This window comes from Ambystoma mexicanum, chromosome 14, assembly GCF_040938575.1.
Source record: "Ambystoma mexicanum isolate Mex_15411 chromosome 14, UKY_AmexF1_1, whole genome shotgun sequence".
Lineage (NCBI taxonomy): Eukaryota > Metazoa > Chordata > Amphibia > Caudata > Ambystomatidae > Ambystoma > Ambystoma mexicanum.
In genome coordinates, this window is record NC_090940.1 from 560,356,854 (window position 1) to 560,371,180 (window position 14,327).

Below are 14,327 nucleotides of genomic sequence, written 5' to 3' on the forward strand. Positions count from 1 at the left end.
CTCTGCAGTGCTAGCTTTTCACAGATCGAACCAATGTAGCACAGAAGTAACTAGCAGGCCTCCAGATAATTGTCGTACTAGGCCTTTTTACGCATTGAAATTGTGTAAATCTTTTATCATTGCATGTGTATCATGTATGCACCAGGGGAGAGTAAAGGGCAGTGCAAAGTGCAGGTGACTTGACAGAAACCAGGTTGCATTTTTAGAATTTTTCATTTTTTTTCTTTATCTGCATGGAGACCACAGAGGAATACTCTAAAAACTGCCTTTTTTTCTTTCAGCTGTGTGCAAGGAGTCTGTCAGAAACCCCACACAGTGAGGTAAGAAATGTTTGCTTTCTGTTCAACACCTGCTGTTTTCTGTCTGACGCTTATGGAGTGATTAATTATGCATGCATTTTTATTTTCCCAGCATTGTGGCATGTTATCAGAAATAGGATGGAAAACTGAGTTCCAAATTGTACGCATACTTTATACTAAATTAGGCTTTTTTTCTTTGAATGTATGCATAATAATGCATTAAAACACGGGCTCGCAGCCTCTTTCAAATCTTAGAATGTTCACAACCTAACTTTACCTATCGGTGCAAATACAGTAAAAACAGAAAAATGAAATGGTTAAATTTGCAAATGAAATAGAAACTCGCCAAACTATCATAAAGATATGTAACTCTTTTTATGTAGCGCTACAGGGTTCCTCCAACTTCCAAGCACTGTTGTTACCAAAGTCAGTAGTCAGTCTACTCTTTCTCCAAGGAATGTAAGGCTGTCTTGGTCCAGCCAACATGTGACGATGAGATTAGGTCTAGAGTTCAGCTCTGATCACTTGGCTCTCGGTACTGTCTTGTCACAACATTGGCATTTTGATAATAGTACCCATTTCGGGAAATGAGGACTTGAATTAATCCTCAAAAGATCATTCCTCTAAAAACCTCAACACACATACCGGTTTTGTTTGCTTTAATATGTGATTGACTAGGTTTGTTTGGTCTTCAAAATTAAAATATATACAGTAGAGATCAAATGTGCCAACCTTGGTAGAGGAATAATGAAAAGCATGCAGAATGACTGAGCGCCCTGCATAATAACGTCCCATTCTGCAACCTGCTTTAGACTGGCCTGGAATTGGTACACAAATCATTGGTTGTTCTAAAGTGTTATTCCTACTAAATACGGACTGCGTGGCGCTTTAGGATTCCATAAGCAGTTAAGCCTATTTATTTGGACTCGTCGCCAGTGCTCCAGATGAGATTTTGAAGAGGCAGTTTTCTGTCCCTATTTTTTTTAAAGTCTGGAGTAAAAAAGTAAGTCGCCTTTTTATAAGCGAGTAAAAAGGCTTTGACTAAAACAGAAATTATTATTTTATTATAAATGTTTCTTCACACCTAGATATTGTTGCACATTGTGGTAGACCAGAAGGAGGAGTCTGACTATTGTATGCCATGCTCATATAATAAAGAAAACGCCTCACTAACCCTAGTGTATGGGGTTGCCCTACCTACACAATTAAACTAGGGTGCTTGCCATCAGATGTGAAGTCAAGACTCGATGGTCCATCCTCTGTCAAAAGAAGCCTAAGCAGACCCTACCACTATTGATGCATATCAAAATATCAGGAGAATGATTCCCTTCTTGTGAGGAGGCTTCTCGGCTCAAGTCTCTTCAATATATCTTCTTCAAATGGTCGATGGCTATTCCTTGTGACACTTTCTTCAGGTCATTTAATGGGTCTTCCCCGGCCCTTTTGTATTTATTCCCTGAACTCTTCAGAATACTTTACTTTTCAGGATTCTTGTGCCTTTCACAATCTTGCAACTCGCAGGAGCATGTATCATGAATCCCTAAGTAGTTCGTACACTTTTGGCAATCACGGGACCGTCTGCAGGCACCCATCCCCTACCCCCCCCCCCCCCGGATGATCTACTCTTCATATACTTTTGCCAATCACTTGGGCAAGGATGCAGGGTCCCTGAGAGCTATTTACGCTTCGTCCCCCCGAGTCTCCCGCTCTCCCCAATACCTGGTATTGAAAGGGGCATGTGCCACTGGGTCAGCGCCTTCTTTCTCTTCTCCGCGGTCTGTCAGGGTGATTTTCTAGTTTATCCTGTGACCCCCTTCTGACACGCTATGCTCTGATTTGATGGTTTCATGGGGGCGGGGGGGGGGGGTTTAGTTCGGTTCTGCTCCACGCCACCAGCATCCTCCTTCGGGTCTCTCGTCCGGTTCTACTCCCATGAAAAGACCTCCGGTCTGGTCTGTTGGCGTGTGCCTCACCGGCATGCCAACGATGAGGTCCTTCACTGGCCCTGCTAGAGTCTCTCTCTAGCAACTCTGTAGACTTGTTTCTGTTTGCTGGTCATGCAGCATGCTGCTGACCGTTCTGCATAGCTGCTTTTTGGCAAATAAGGCAGCGTCTCCCTCAGTTTCCCACTCTCCACGATCCGGCTGGTTTGAAATTCCTGGGTCTCACTTCTTTGTTCTTTGGGCCCTCATCTTATGTTGACACGCTGCTGGGGCTTCCCCAGCTTCGAAGGAGGGTCCTTCTTTAGTGTTGGGGCCATATTCATTATTACTCCTGTTGGCCTCTTTGCTTGACAGATTACTCTTATGGTCTTACTCTTCACAGTACGCGGTTGATGTTGGTTTTTTGGTTGAGGAGTTTAGTTGGCTGTAATTTTAGTAAAGTCGGACTGTTTTTTGGAGGATAGTAATAAGGGATTTCCTCACTGGAAAGGAGTTTTTATTCCCAAGAGCGGAGTGCGTCCCTGTGAAGTCCTGCTTACTGCCCCCTAAACCCCCCATTCCTTTGGGGAGGGTAGGGGAGAGGCTGGCTCTTGGGAGTCGGCTTCCTATTTTTACTGTTGGGAGTATTTTTTTTCCATATTTTTGGGGAGAGCATTTACCTATTTTTAGGTTGTAAAAGTGGCTAATGTCCCACTTATCTGAGGAGCAGAGTGGAACTATGTTAATCCCTGTCCTGCCTACACTCCAACCCCCCCCCCCCCCACTGACTCATACCTTACTCCCACAAATATCCCATGCATGGGCCATGCCAGTGTTTCTTAAATTCCAACACCGTGTTTTACAACTGTACTATTAACACCGAACAAAATATGAAAGGACATGTCTACCCTTATTTTCATCACTGTCCCCTCCGCATGCAGCTTTATGCATCCTACCCCTTTCCAATCCCCACCATTCACACCTGTTAAGTGGTATTCCCAGGACTAGACTCCCTCCCTCCCATTACCTGGACACACAGCTGGGCCTGCAGCATTTTCAGGTTTATCGTGCTTGATTGCATTGCAGGAAACAAACGCAACGCTGATCACTGCGTTTTTTTTTTGTTGCAGTTGGGCAGGTCTATGGTGCAGCTCAGCAATGGGCTTTAGGCAAATGGACAAAAAGCAAACCGGCCTGTGAGAAGGCACTGCAAATTGTGACACTAGCATGTTATCGGCAGGGCGGATGTGGAAAATAACAAGTGTCCCTGCTATCCAGCAACGGCGCTCCGAGTGGCGATTTATTCCGAAAAGAAGCAGGTGTAGCCGTTAGTTCCCGCTCACTTCGACCTCTGCATAACCCTATGCCGCCTTCACTTAAGATGTTTGTGGTAGCCCATAGAAGGAATCTTTAAGCAGCTGTTTTTATTTATACACACCGCTAATGGCAGCCATTCATATCCGTTTTAAAAAAAATATGAATAAAGCCATAGTTCTACTTTTTGCCCCTCCAGCTTTTGAAACCGGTGCATGTACCCTGCAAAGTAAAAAGTAAATGGGCAGGCTGGGCGTTTCATGCGGAGATGGTATTGGGAACAACACGTTCGTATTCTTTACCTATTCCGTCGGCATCCTGGAAGGCTTTACCTCTGAGCGAATGCGTCGGCGATTGTTATCTGCCAGGCGTTTGTTTAAGGGTTTCTACTTTGAACCAATGTCAAGATTGAAGCGTGTAAATATGTGCACCCACGGGCTCGGGGTAAACTCGCTGTCTGAGGTCTTCCTTCAGCATAGCTGTCGCCCCCTCGCCACGCCCGCCTGCCGTGGCTTGCGGCGATATGCGTGGCGTCTCCGACCCCCCACTCCTTTTTGCAGACCTCTGCGGTTGTGAGTGGGAAACGCCCTAGGGAAGGAATGGCTTTCGCAAGCGCATTCTCGCGGAGTGGGGGTGTTTCTGCGCTGCTGGAACGGCTGCTAGCGCCTCGCAACATCCTCGTGCTCTCCTGCACCGACTGCCACACACTGAATAACCGGAATGTACTGCGCAGCTCCATATTGATGTGGATTTGAGAGGTTCCTCCCATCTAAGGAAAGATGCGATTCTTGGGTGACTGTTTTAGTAAATCGTTCTAATGACGATTAAATATAATACTTGACAAAATCAAACCATGTTTCACTGTTGCTCAGACCATCTCGTCACTGCGTCCCAAACCGCCGGTCCACTATTCCACTGTCTGCCAAGCCCCTTGGCTCCCTGCAGTGTTGCTATGTGCCCCATGCTTCCCACCTGGTCCCCTAAGATATTGCAGTGTACCCCATGCCCCTCTAGTGTTCCTTGTTATCGCTGTGTGACCTAGCCCCCTCTGGTCATATTGATGTCGTTGTAGACCTGCAGCCCCCCCCCCCCGGGGTCCCGTGATGTCTCTCTGTAGCTCTGCCCCCTCCAAGCTTGCCATTACCTCTAACAGGCGCCTGTGATGTCCCTGTGTACCCTGCCCTTCCGGTCCTCGTGTACTGTTCCCAGGCATGCACTCCTGTCTGTGTCTTAGCACTTGCACGGTGTGGTTCTCCAGACCGAGTACAGTAGCTAGTCTTCACATTCGCGCTGCCCATGGCCTGTGGGAGTGTCTTTACGTTCTCACTCGTTCCCTCCCTTGTCTTCTAGTACTTTCGAAGCACACTGTGCTTAGGCGCTTTGTGGATGAACCATCATATACCATATCACGATGCTTACTCTCTACTCTACACCAACACACAATTAGAGTACAGCTATACCCCTCGATAAATTCGGCCTAGCTGCTCGCATATGAACACTACCCCCTTGAACACCACTTCACTCTAATAAAACGCAGCTATATCCAATGACAAACTGGCCTAGCTGCACACATAAACGTCCTACAGGCCTAACACAGCCAGAAACCAGTCTGTGTATCCACCCACCAGACTGCACACATTCAACTGATATCATCACTACACCTAATGCTAGGATGCAGCTACCATCAGGCAATTCCATCCACTGCATACATAACTGGTGCACCCACCTTACAACACCTTCTCTCTCTCTACTGACCTGGACCGCGGTCCCTGAGGGCGTTCAACCTACCAGTGCTTTGAGGTCATACTAATGATCTATAGAGCGCTATATAAATGCCAAATAACATAACATGTATTCTTGTTAATATTTTCTCTTCACTTTAGTGTTTGATTTTATTATTTTTTTCTTCTCCAAATGTCTATTGATTGGATTGTAATCGCTGTAGAAGGTTACCATTTTACTGGGCAATGGTGGTATGCTCTTTACTTTTTTTCATTTAGTATGTGGTGGTAGGCCAAGAAATCCAGTCTGGGACAAAAAAGCTGTGACGGATCCCTCGCTTCATGGCCATTTTTGTAGGCTGCTGGGGATGAGCCTCTGATGCTTCCGGCCCACTGAAGCTTTAGGTAGAGCTGGGGCAGTGGTCTTCAAACTGTGGGGCTGGCCCCCATGGATGGGGCGAAGGGTGTTCGGGGGCGGGTGCGAGGGCGAGGCTCTTCCAAAAGGCAGTACAGTGACTAATTTTAATAGTAGATATAAGCAGAAATTCCATCTGGGGGTAGGGGGGGGGGGAGGAAGCCAGCAGCTAAATCTTTGCTTAAGTGGGGCTTGTCATGAAAAAGTTTTAATTCCACTGAGCTTGGGAACCCGGGAAATTGCGATCAGAGACCAAACCAGGGACGCTCTCCTTGCACTAGTGGTCAAACATAAGACCAGTCAAGAAAATGGCCGGCTGGTGGGAGGTAGGTGGGGGAGAGAAAACGCATGGTGGCGACTGGGTTATTCCGTGCGATTTGTTTGGACGGCTCTGGGATAGAGGAAAGTGGATTGTGGCACAGGGGGAGAGGGTAGGGACTGCAGCAGGTTTTTTTTTTTGAAACTTTTATTTTTGGGGATGGGGTGGTGGCCTGTGCAGGAATATGGGGAAAGAGAATTTTGGCACTGGAGGTGGGTGGCAGGGACAGCGCTAGTGTTTTTGGGAGGGAGGTCAATGGTGAGTGGAGGAGATGCTGGCATGAGGTGGGGATGGTGGAAAAGCACCAGTGTTTTTTGATGGTTGAGGAGCTTGTGGAGGAAAGAGGATGGTGGCACTAGGAGAGTGGGAGGGACAGTCGGTTTAAAAAGAAAAAAATCTAATGGGGCGATGCTGGGACAGTGAACAGGGGAAAGGTGATAGTGTGTGATAGGGACAGTGGATTGTATTTAGGCGAGGGTAGGTGGGGTCCTGGGGAAAGTAGAAAATGCTGACGGGTGGGGGTCCGCGCATTGTTGGATGGTCGGGTGGTGGGGGTTTTGCTGGAGGACCGGAAAGGGGATGTCGGCCCTGATTGTCAAGTGGTCGGGGGTTGGGGGGGCAGGACGACACGGTGCTTTTTAGATGGTACAGGGAAGGGGCGGGATGGGAGATGGTGGCTCTCTGGGCTGAAAGGTGGGCCTGCATCACATGAATTTACCTTGTGTGAAGGAGCATGCTCAAAATTCACAGCCAGTCTGCTCATTGCCCATTGCTATACCCAGAAATGCTCCTGCCCTTTTCCAGCCATCAATGACTGGCAGATTTGTGTATAATCCCCCTGAATGAAGCTGGTCCTTAGACAGACATGCAATAGGAGTGCACAGGTTGCAAAGTTTATTTGTCATTGAGCCAATTAATGGACTTGTGGCTTGATGTGGTACAGTAGTACTGACTGTGGAGCTTAATGTTTTGGCAGTTAGTGGGGTGGAATTTCGGAATAATCAGGTGAAGCCTAATTTCTGAAGCAGTGGCAGTGAGAAATTGTTGAAGTTTAAGGTCCCTGTAAAAGAGCTCCTACGTTGAGCAGTATTGTATGATCGGGGTAACACGATCAGGAGGATGGAATGCGAAAGTGGAGCTGTGGTATGGCATTTGAGGCTGGGAGAAAGATAGTTTAGCATTTGACACTGTTAACCATTCAATCCTCCTTGACCGCCTCCACTCCCTAGGAATCCGTGGCTCGGCACACAAATGGATTGCCTATTTCCTCAGCAACAGGAAACAAATTGCCTTCCTCTCCCCTTTTTTTGTTTCAGCTGCTTGTCCTGTGAACACTGTAGTACCCCAAGGTGCTTGCCTCTCTGCTCTCCTTTTCAACCTCTATCTGACCACTCTACCAGCAATGATCCGCACGCACAACATCTCCTGTTACAACTACGCCGACGATACCCGAATTATCCTGAGAATCCTCAAGACAAGGACCAACCCACGTCCCGACCCAGGACTATATATATGCACGGAAATGCGTTAAATAATTGCAGCATTTTGGTAATGCGCAGTGATCACAATTCCTTTCTTGTTGTCAGTTATTGAAAATTCGTCAACGCTAACTTTCTCTCGGTCATGTGATGGCAGGCGTGTGCCTTCGGCGTGCTGAATGATTCTTGCCACCTTCCTGCTTTATTCATTGGCTGCTGCCATGTACAGGGGCTGAAATGTGTTGGACACCTGGCATTCCTGGGTCGGATACATTTTCTTCTACCTGCAAGAGCATATCTGCACTAAACATTGTCCAGTACCAATTAATGGGGTAAGCCAGTAACCGTTCTTATTCTCTCTAAAGTTAGGGAAATACTCTAAACAAACTGGGTGTAACAGATTGCATGATCTATGATCCTTGTTGTCACCTGCACTGCAGTGTTGGGATCTGACACAGAAATCTGCACATGCAACATCGAGGAGCTATACTGTTGTAATATCTGATCTGATGAGGACCTATAAGAAATGTGTCTGGAAGAAAGAGCTTGAGAACGACTTTCGTACTCCTGCACACTTCAATCCCGAAATTTAGGAGGTCCAATATTTCCACTTTAGTATCTTCTCTAGAGCCTTGCATATTATAGTGATCTGAGTTTGCGCTACTTGAGCTTGCCGTCCAAGCTTCGTCCTTTGTTCAAGTCAGCCATGACCTGCTGAATGAGAAAGAAGGGCAGGACTTAATGACATGCATTAGAAACAAAAATCAAAAAAGTGATGGATCGATAGTTTTGAATTAATCTGAACCTCTGAGCAACCTTCCACACCACTTTTTTTTTATTTATTTATTTTTTTAGCCCGTCTGCGCCATTGCAAAAAGGGTCCAGCCATAAGCAAATCAGTCAGGTACTGCCACCAATTGGAGCAGCCCAGCCCGAACTGCTAGGCCAGGTCCCTCTGCACGGAAACGCAAACAACCCCAGACCTGTTTCGGCCATGTTGGGCCTCATTAGTGAGGTGCAGCTTGGTTTCCTATGGCGCAGCGAGCAGGGGACCCACGTCTGGGCCCGAGGTTGATTTATTCTAAACCTTCCAGCCATCACTTTGCTTTGCTGCATTAGAAACGCATCTTCACAGATGTTTGATGCTTATTCGGATTCCACATCAGTAATGCAACAAAAACGCTTTGGATCAGACGCTATATAAGCCCCACACCTACAGGACTACCCGCTCAGTGGCACAAAACGTGCTTCAGGCAGTGCATGCTTGTGCCTATGCAGTGTGACCAGGTCAGAGCCATGAAACTGTTAAGGTTGGCAGGGGAGTCTCCACCTGGGGCAGTTGGTCACGAAGACAAAAGCCAGAACATGCCCCAGAAATGGGAGTTGTGAGTTTATATGATAATAATGATATGGCATTTATAACGCGCCTATACACAAGTTTTTCAAGGAGCGACGAGGCAAGGGAGGGGGCAGGGGGGCAGGGGGGCAGGGGGGCAGAGGGAAGACAGACAACAATCTTACAAGGCCAGGTGACCTTGAGATCGCGCAAGTGCAGGGGAAAGTTGAGAGGTTGGGGAGGGGAGGGCATGTCTTGAGCACCCGCCTCCCCTTCCATTTCCCTCTGATTTCCCAAGTACCACACTGCCTCCCAATGCTGTTTCTGCCCAGAGTTCCCGATTTTTCTTTTGCAGAACTACATCTCCCACAACACACCTGGGAGCAGTCAAGAAAACCCTGATGGGAACCAAACCAAGAGCAGAGGCGCAGAAAAGCACTGCACTCACCCAAACGTAGAAGAACAAACGTCTACACCCACAGCACACCAGTGAAACAGCTGGGAAACCGTCGAACGCTGTTGCTGAAAACTGGTCTTAGTGAGTGGGGAAAGATGGGCACTGATTTGTGCAGGTGTCAGGTGAGCACTGGAGCCAATGGAGAGGGAGGGTTGGGGGGAGGGGGTGGTAGATGGATGTACACCGAACTACCAGTTTCACAGCATCAATGGAGACCGAAGGAAAGGCAGAGTGCGGTTGGTCCGGGTGAGGTCACGGGAGGAGCGTAAGGTAGACGGAGACCAGGTGAAGGACGGACAGAGTTGCGGAGTGTTGCGAGCAGAGTTCGCTACTGATGAGGTATTCTTGAGATGGTGGAACCTGTTGTGTGTAGTGTAGAGGCTGTGTAGAGAGGGAAAGAAAGATGGGGATAGCGTGTGTGGTGGCAGTAGGGGAGTGAGGGTACTATTGTGATGGGGAGGGAGTCGGTGAGTTTAGGAGAAGTCTGGTAGTGAGGCGAGTAGTAGTTTTAGTGCGGAGGAGGAGGAGGAGTAGTGGAAGGAGTAGTGGAAGATATGAGAAACAGAAGATTTGAGGAGACAGTGGGTGGAGTTGGACGGAGGAGAGTAGTGAACAGATGGTGCTTGAGTTTATAACGGCACACGTACACCACTCTATAGAACCACCCATCAGTAGTATAGGGCCATCTTAATAATTTCTTGATGGGGCATAGTCTGCCAACGGTGTAGGGAACCCACAGTAGTCCAAGGAAGCTGTTGGGCAGTAGGGGCAACCGTTCATAGCACTAACCGGGTTTACGAACACCTGGTTTAGGGAGAAGATCCCAGAGAAGACTAGAGTGAGGCGACTTCCATAGAGCCTCTTCGAAACCCTTTTTCCAGCCCAGTGCAGTTTATTAAGCAATCGGCCCGCTTATATTCTGGAGAATGTATTTATTTGTTGATTTTTAAAAAGTCATTGCGTCGTATTTTAATAAAATCCATGAAACTTTCACGGAACTCTGTGGATGAAGGCCATCCTTGACAACAGCCACTCTGTCATAGGCGTGCAATACATCATGGCCAGGCATTCCCTGCCATTTTCCTAGAATGTGATTGTATCCTTTTGCCCCTCTTTCTTCTTGTCTTTTGTGAGCGGCACCCATCGAGTGTTCTCCTTGACATCTGCTTGCATAGATGATTGTAGAAGAGGGGCGAGTGAGTCTCTTCTTCTTCTGTACATGGCCTTTGCTAGGCAGCCATTCTATATTGATGTAGCTCTTTTTTGCAAACGTTTTTGAATTATTGTTACGTTGTGAAGAACATACGTTAGTATTCGTTTTCTTGTATTCCATTCTGTTCAGCCACTTCTGAGGCCTTCTTGCGAATCACCCTTTCTCTCCACGTTTAACACTTGATGAGTCCTCATGCTAGGAATGCTCACAGTTGTTGTAGATCCTTTTAGCTGGCCTTAGACGACTCCGCTTGATGTGCACTTATAAATATTCAACTTCTCTAGTTCGAGCGAAAATAATTGCAGAAAATTAAGCAATGTAGGGTTGGGATGTTCTCTTTAGAGGTGTAACTTAGCTGGCAGAACTGGTACTACCATTTAGGTGTACATGCAGTGTGCTTGGGTTGGGATTGATGCACTCCAGCATCCCAGAAGTTTCCCAAACCCACCGCACTTGTCAAGATGCCAGGGTTGCCAAGATATATGTAGTCTATGCATATTCTGGAAGAGAAGAAACAGTCCTGCGTTTACTGATTGGTGTACATGTGTAAGCCTATAGTGAGATTGGTGGTGATGGTAGTTTTTCTGATTTTAAGTTCCCAGTTGGTCTCCTACCTAGTAACTCCCTCTATGCCACCTTCCCGTCTTGCATGAAGGTGGAAGGTGAACCCAGATTTGTGTCCATAAGGGACGAAGGTGGCGGTGTACAGATTCTTGGACTTTACAGAAGAAACTGCATTCTAATGTCCCACGAGGGTAACTTCACAGCTCTTGAGAGCTGTTCCTGCACAGCTGTGTGTGTAATATGAGCACGTCTGCTCACAGTTGTTGGTGTCTTTAGAAAGTGTACAGTGTTTGTTGCTTTTGTACGGTTTTGTTCGGGGGTATTTGTAAAGTGCAACACTCCATTTCCATGGCTATTGATGCCACCAGCTACCATGGAGGTGAAGGGCTGTGGTTTATTTTGGGATGGGGTGTCTTGCGATAAGATGACCATATGAGCGTGGGGGGTGGGCCCGAAGGGGATGGGGCTGGTGGAGGAGGAAAGGAGCATCTGTGCTGCAACCTACAGCCTGTCAAATGATGCAAGTGTTTATTTGGTCGAGGGGTGGTCCGTCTTTAAGGCTTTCTGCATTGCCTGGGTGTGTTGGAACAATGCCCAGCGATGGGTGAGAAAATGCCCTAGTTGCCACCTAGACCCTGATCAGCTGTTATATAGCTAGTAAAGCTGGGAAGAATTAGGACACTCTTGAATGAACGTGGTTTTTAAAGTGTGGATTCTCTGGGCCCAATGTCGTGAACTGGTGTTCTGGGAAGGCATTGAGGTCTGCTAGAAGCTTTATGGGGATGGCTATACTAGTGGTGGGGAGGCTGGATTCGTCTTAGACTGAGGCTGGGCTCTTGCAGTTCATTTGCATAATTGATTAGTTAAGTACTGAACATTTATTTTTTCTGGGACTATCATCTGGTTTAAACTGTCCCATAGAAAATAAAATCAAGGCATTGGGACACAGTGGTTTATGGATTGAACCTAGTATTCAGCCCTAGCAACATTTTGTTGATTGACGTAGCACAACATCTGTTAGTAATCTTAGATGTTGAAGTTCTTTACTAAAGTATACCATAACAGGACAGTTTGAGGGATACAATGCAAGGTCCCAACTTGCTTTCATTCTGCAAATTTGTGGTATCCCTAACAAATGTATTTTGTATATTAGGATGACTGTGATATGATAATGAGTGGCCAACTATTGGTGCTCGATAGGTAGAGTTTGGCCAGTTTATAAAGCGACAATTTTGAGCAGTTAAAAGATCACGCACATTCCAACCCTTCTTTCTGACAAACGTCATGCAGAACCAGCTACACAGATATTAATGGACTGGAAAGGCACAGAGACTGATCTGTCAGACCTGATTGGTTGTATATTGTAAGGGTGCAGAAGTAATGCTTGGACAAAATGGTGGCATATTTTGGGCTATTACATTTTATTAATTAAAAAGAAGTATGAACACGATGCCTCTATCCCTAAAGCAAAGAGGGGTCTCCCTACCTTGAAGGAAACTAGTTAAATTGTCAGGAAGTCCAAAACTAAAGTCTGTCACTGTCATGTCTCAAAACCTACCTCTGTCACTAACAATACAAAGTAATGGTGCAAGGATGATTTCTTCTCAAAGTAAAACATGTTCAATGTGTTCTTAACCAACAGGTCCCAGGCTCTCTTGTTTAAGAAGAAAAAAAAATGACGCTTAATGTTCCAAAATGCTAAGGTTGTGCTCCTTTTCCCTAGATTACTTCTTATGCCCAAGCCTTTAGGGCTCCTGAGCGCCTTTATTCCTTTCGGTAAAGCATCATTAGGCAATTCACAAGGGGAAATGTTTTGTGTTCACACTTCTTTATCCTACCGTTTTGGCACAGTTCACTAACAAGCATAGCATTCTTTCTGTCAGTTCCAGTGTTATTGACCCTCTTATTCTCAATCTTTCATGTGAGGCCCAGATTTGCAATGTTTTACAGGGCTTGGTTTGGTTCACTCTCCTACCAAGCAAGGGTTTTCTCATGGACTGTCTTTCTCTCACAGGGTTCCCGATCCTCTTGATTTTCATCAGTTTAAACTTGATTTCTCATATGGGTCCCAGGCTCGCACTGTTGCATTGTAGCCGCTTGGTTCACTTTCCTTCCAAGTATACAACTCTTTCTGCTTTACTATAGGGTCTCTGTCCCATTTCTCCTAGCTTCTGGGTTCTCCTCGTTGCTTCCCCGGGACTCTAGTACCTCCCGGCACACCACGTACCTATTATTTTCTTTCTCATAGGTACCAGCGGTCCCCAGACAGCTGTGTCCCTGCTGAAGGCTGCAGTAGCTTTTGGGTATCCGGCAGGGTCTGCAGTTCTCAGACTCTTCCCAGTTGCTCATTCTCCTTCCCCTGCGCTTTGCTGTGGCCTTGGGTGCTTGGAGGATTCACTTGGCAGCAACCCAAGTAGTCCTCTTGCGATGGACTATGTGTTGGTTCTCCTTTTCCTCTGGTTACTGCATCCCTTGCGGCTCACGTCGGCTCCTTCTGTGCACTGCTCCTCCTCCTCGGAGGACCTCTTTCCCTCCATCCCAGCTGAGTTGCTTTCAAACTCCTGCGTGGGATTGCTGTACTGCTTTGGGCCAATCTCGTTGAGAAGCTAGAACGCTCACTCTGTTCTCTAGAGGTATCAAACAGAACACATTGGCTCTATGTAAAGAGGTTGAATGAGGATTTAGGGTTGGTAAAGGGGTTGAACATATTAAAGTGGGGGTCATAATGCATTCTCTGATAATGGCCATCCACACTCCCATAGAGGGAGTCCTTCCCCATGTGATCCTCCCTCTGTGCACCACCCAAGGGGCACTATTGTACTTTGGATGCACTGCTCTGGCCCCATGGGAAAGGTCTCGCCCTAGGGGAGAATGGACGACATCCTCGGATTCGTCACAATATGCAAAAAGGGATTCCTGAGCTGCACGTATGTATATGACAAACTGAATACATTTCCTCGATCTAAAGAATTTGATTGCTACCATACTACAATCTCTAACAAACCTACTGACCGAAATGCACAATGACATCTTGAAATCTACCATCCGGATGCGTGGCGTAGCATGCACAAGCACATGGTTCTAGGCAGGGATAAAAATGTCATTTTCTTAGTTAGAATTCCTTTTGTCTTTTTTTTCGGGGGTCGGTGACTGCTAATCAAGCCACGCTAAAAAACATTCTTGATTTCAGCCATTGAGGATCCTTGCTAAAGACACAATATTAATCCACTCACAAATAAAACGCACTGAAATATCTAGTTTGCCCATTTTCTAAAGTGTCCAAAGTGAT

At 46.6% G+C, this 14,327-nt stretch overlaps 1 protein-coding gene across 1 annotated transcript in view; it reads left to right on the top strand.

The window, feature by feature from the left end:
* Positions 1 to 14,327, top strand: part of SPTLC2 (serine palmitoyltransferase long chain base subunit 2) — a 475,564-nt gene that overhangs the window by 47,972 nt on the left and 413,265 nt on the right. Inside the window, exon 2 of the mRNA XM_069637917.1 lies at positions 282 to 320. Coding sequence (XP_069494018.1) covers positions 282 to 320 — 39 coding nt within the window. The remainder of the gene's footprint in view (positions 1 to 281; positions 321 to 14,327) is intronic.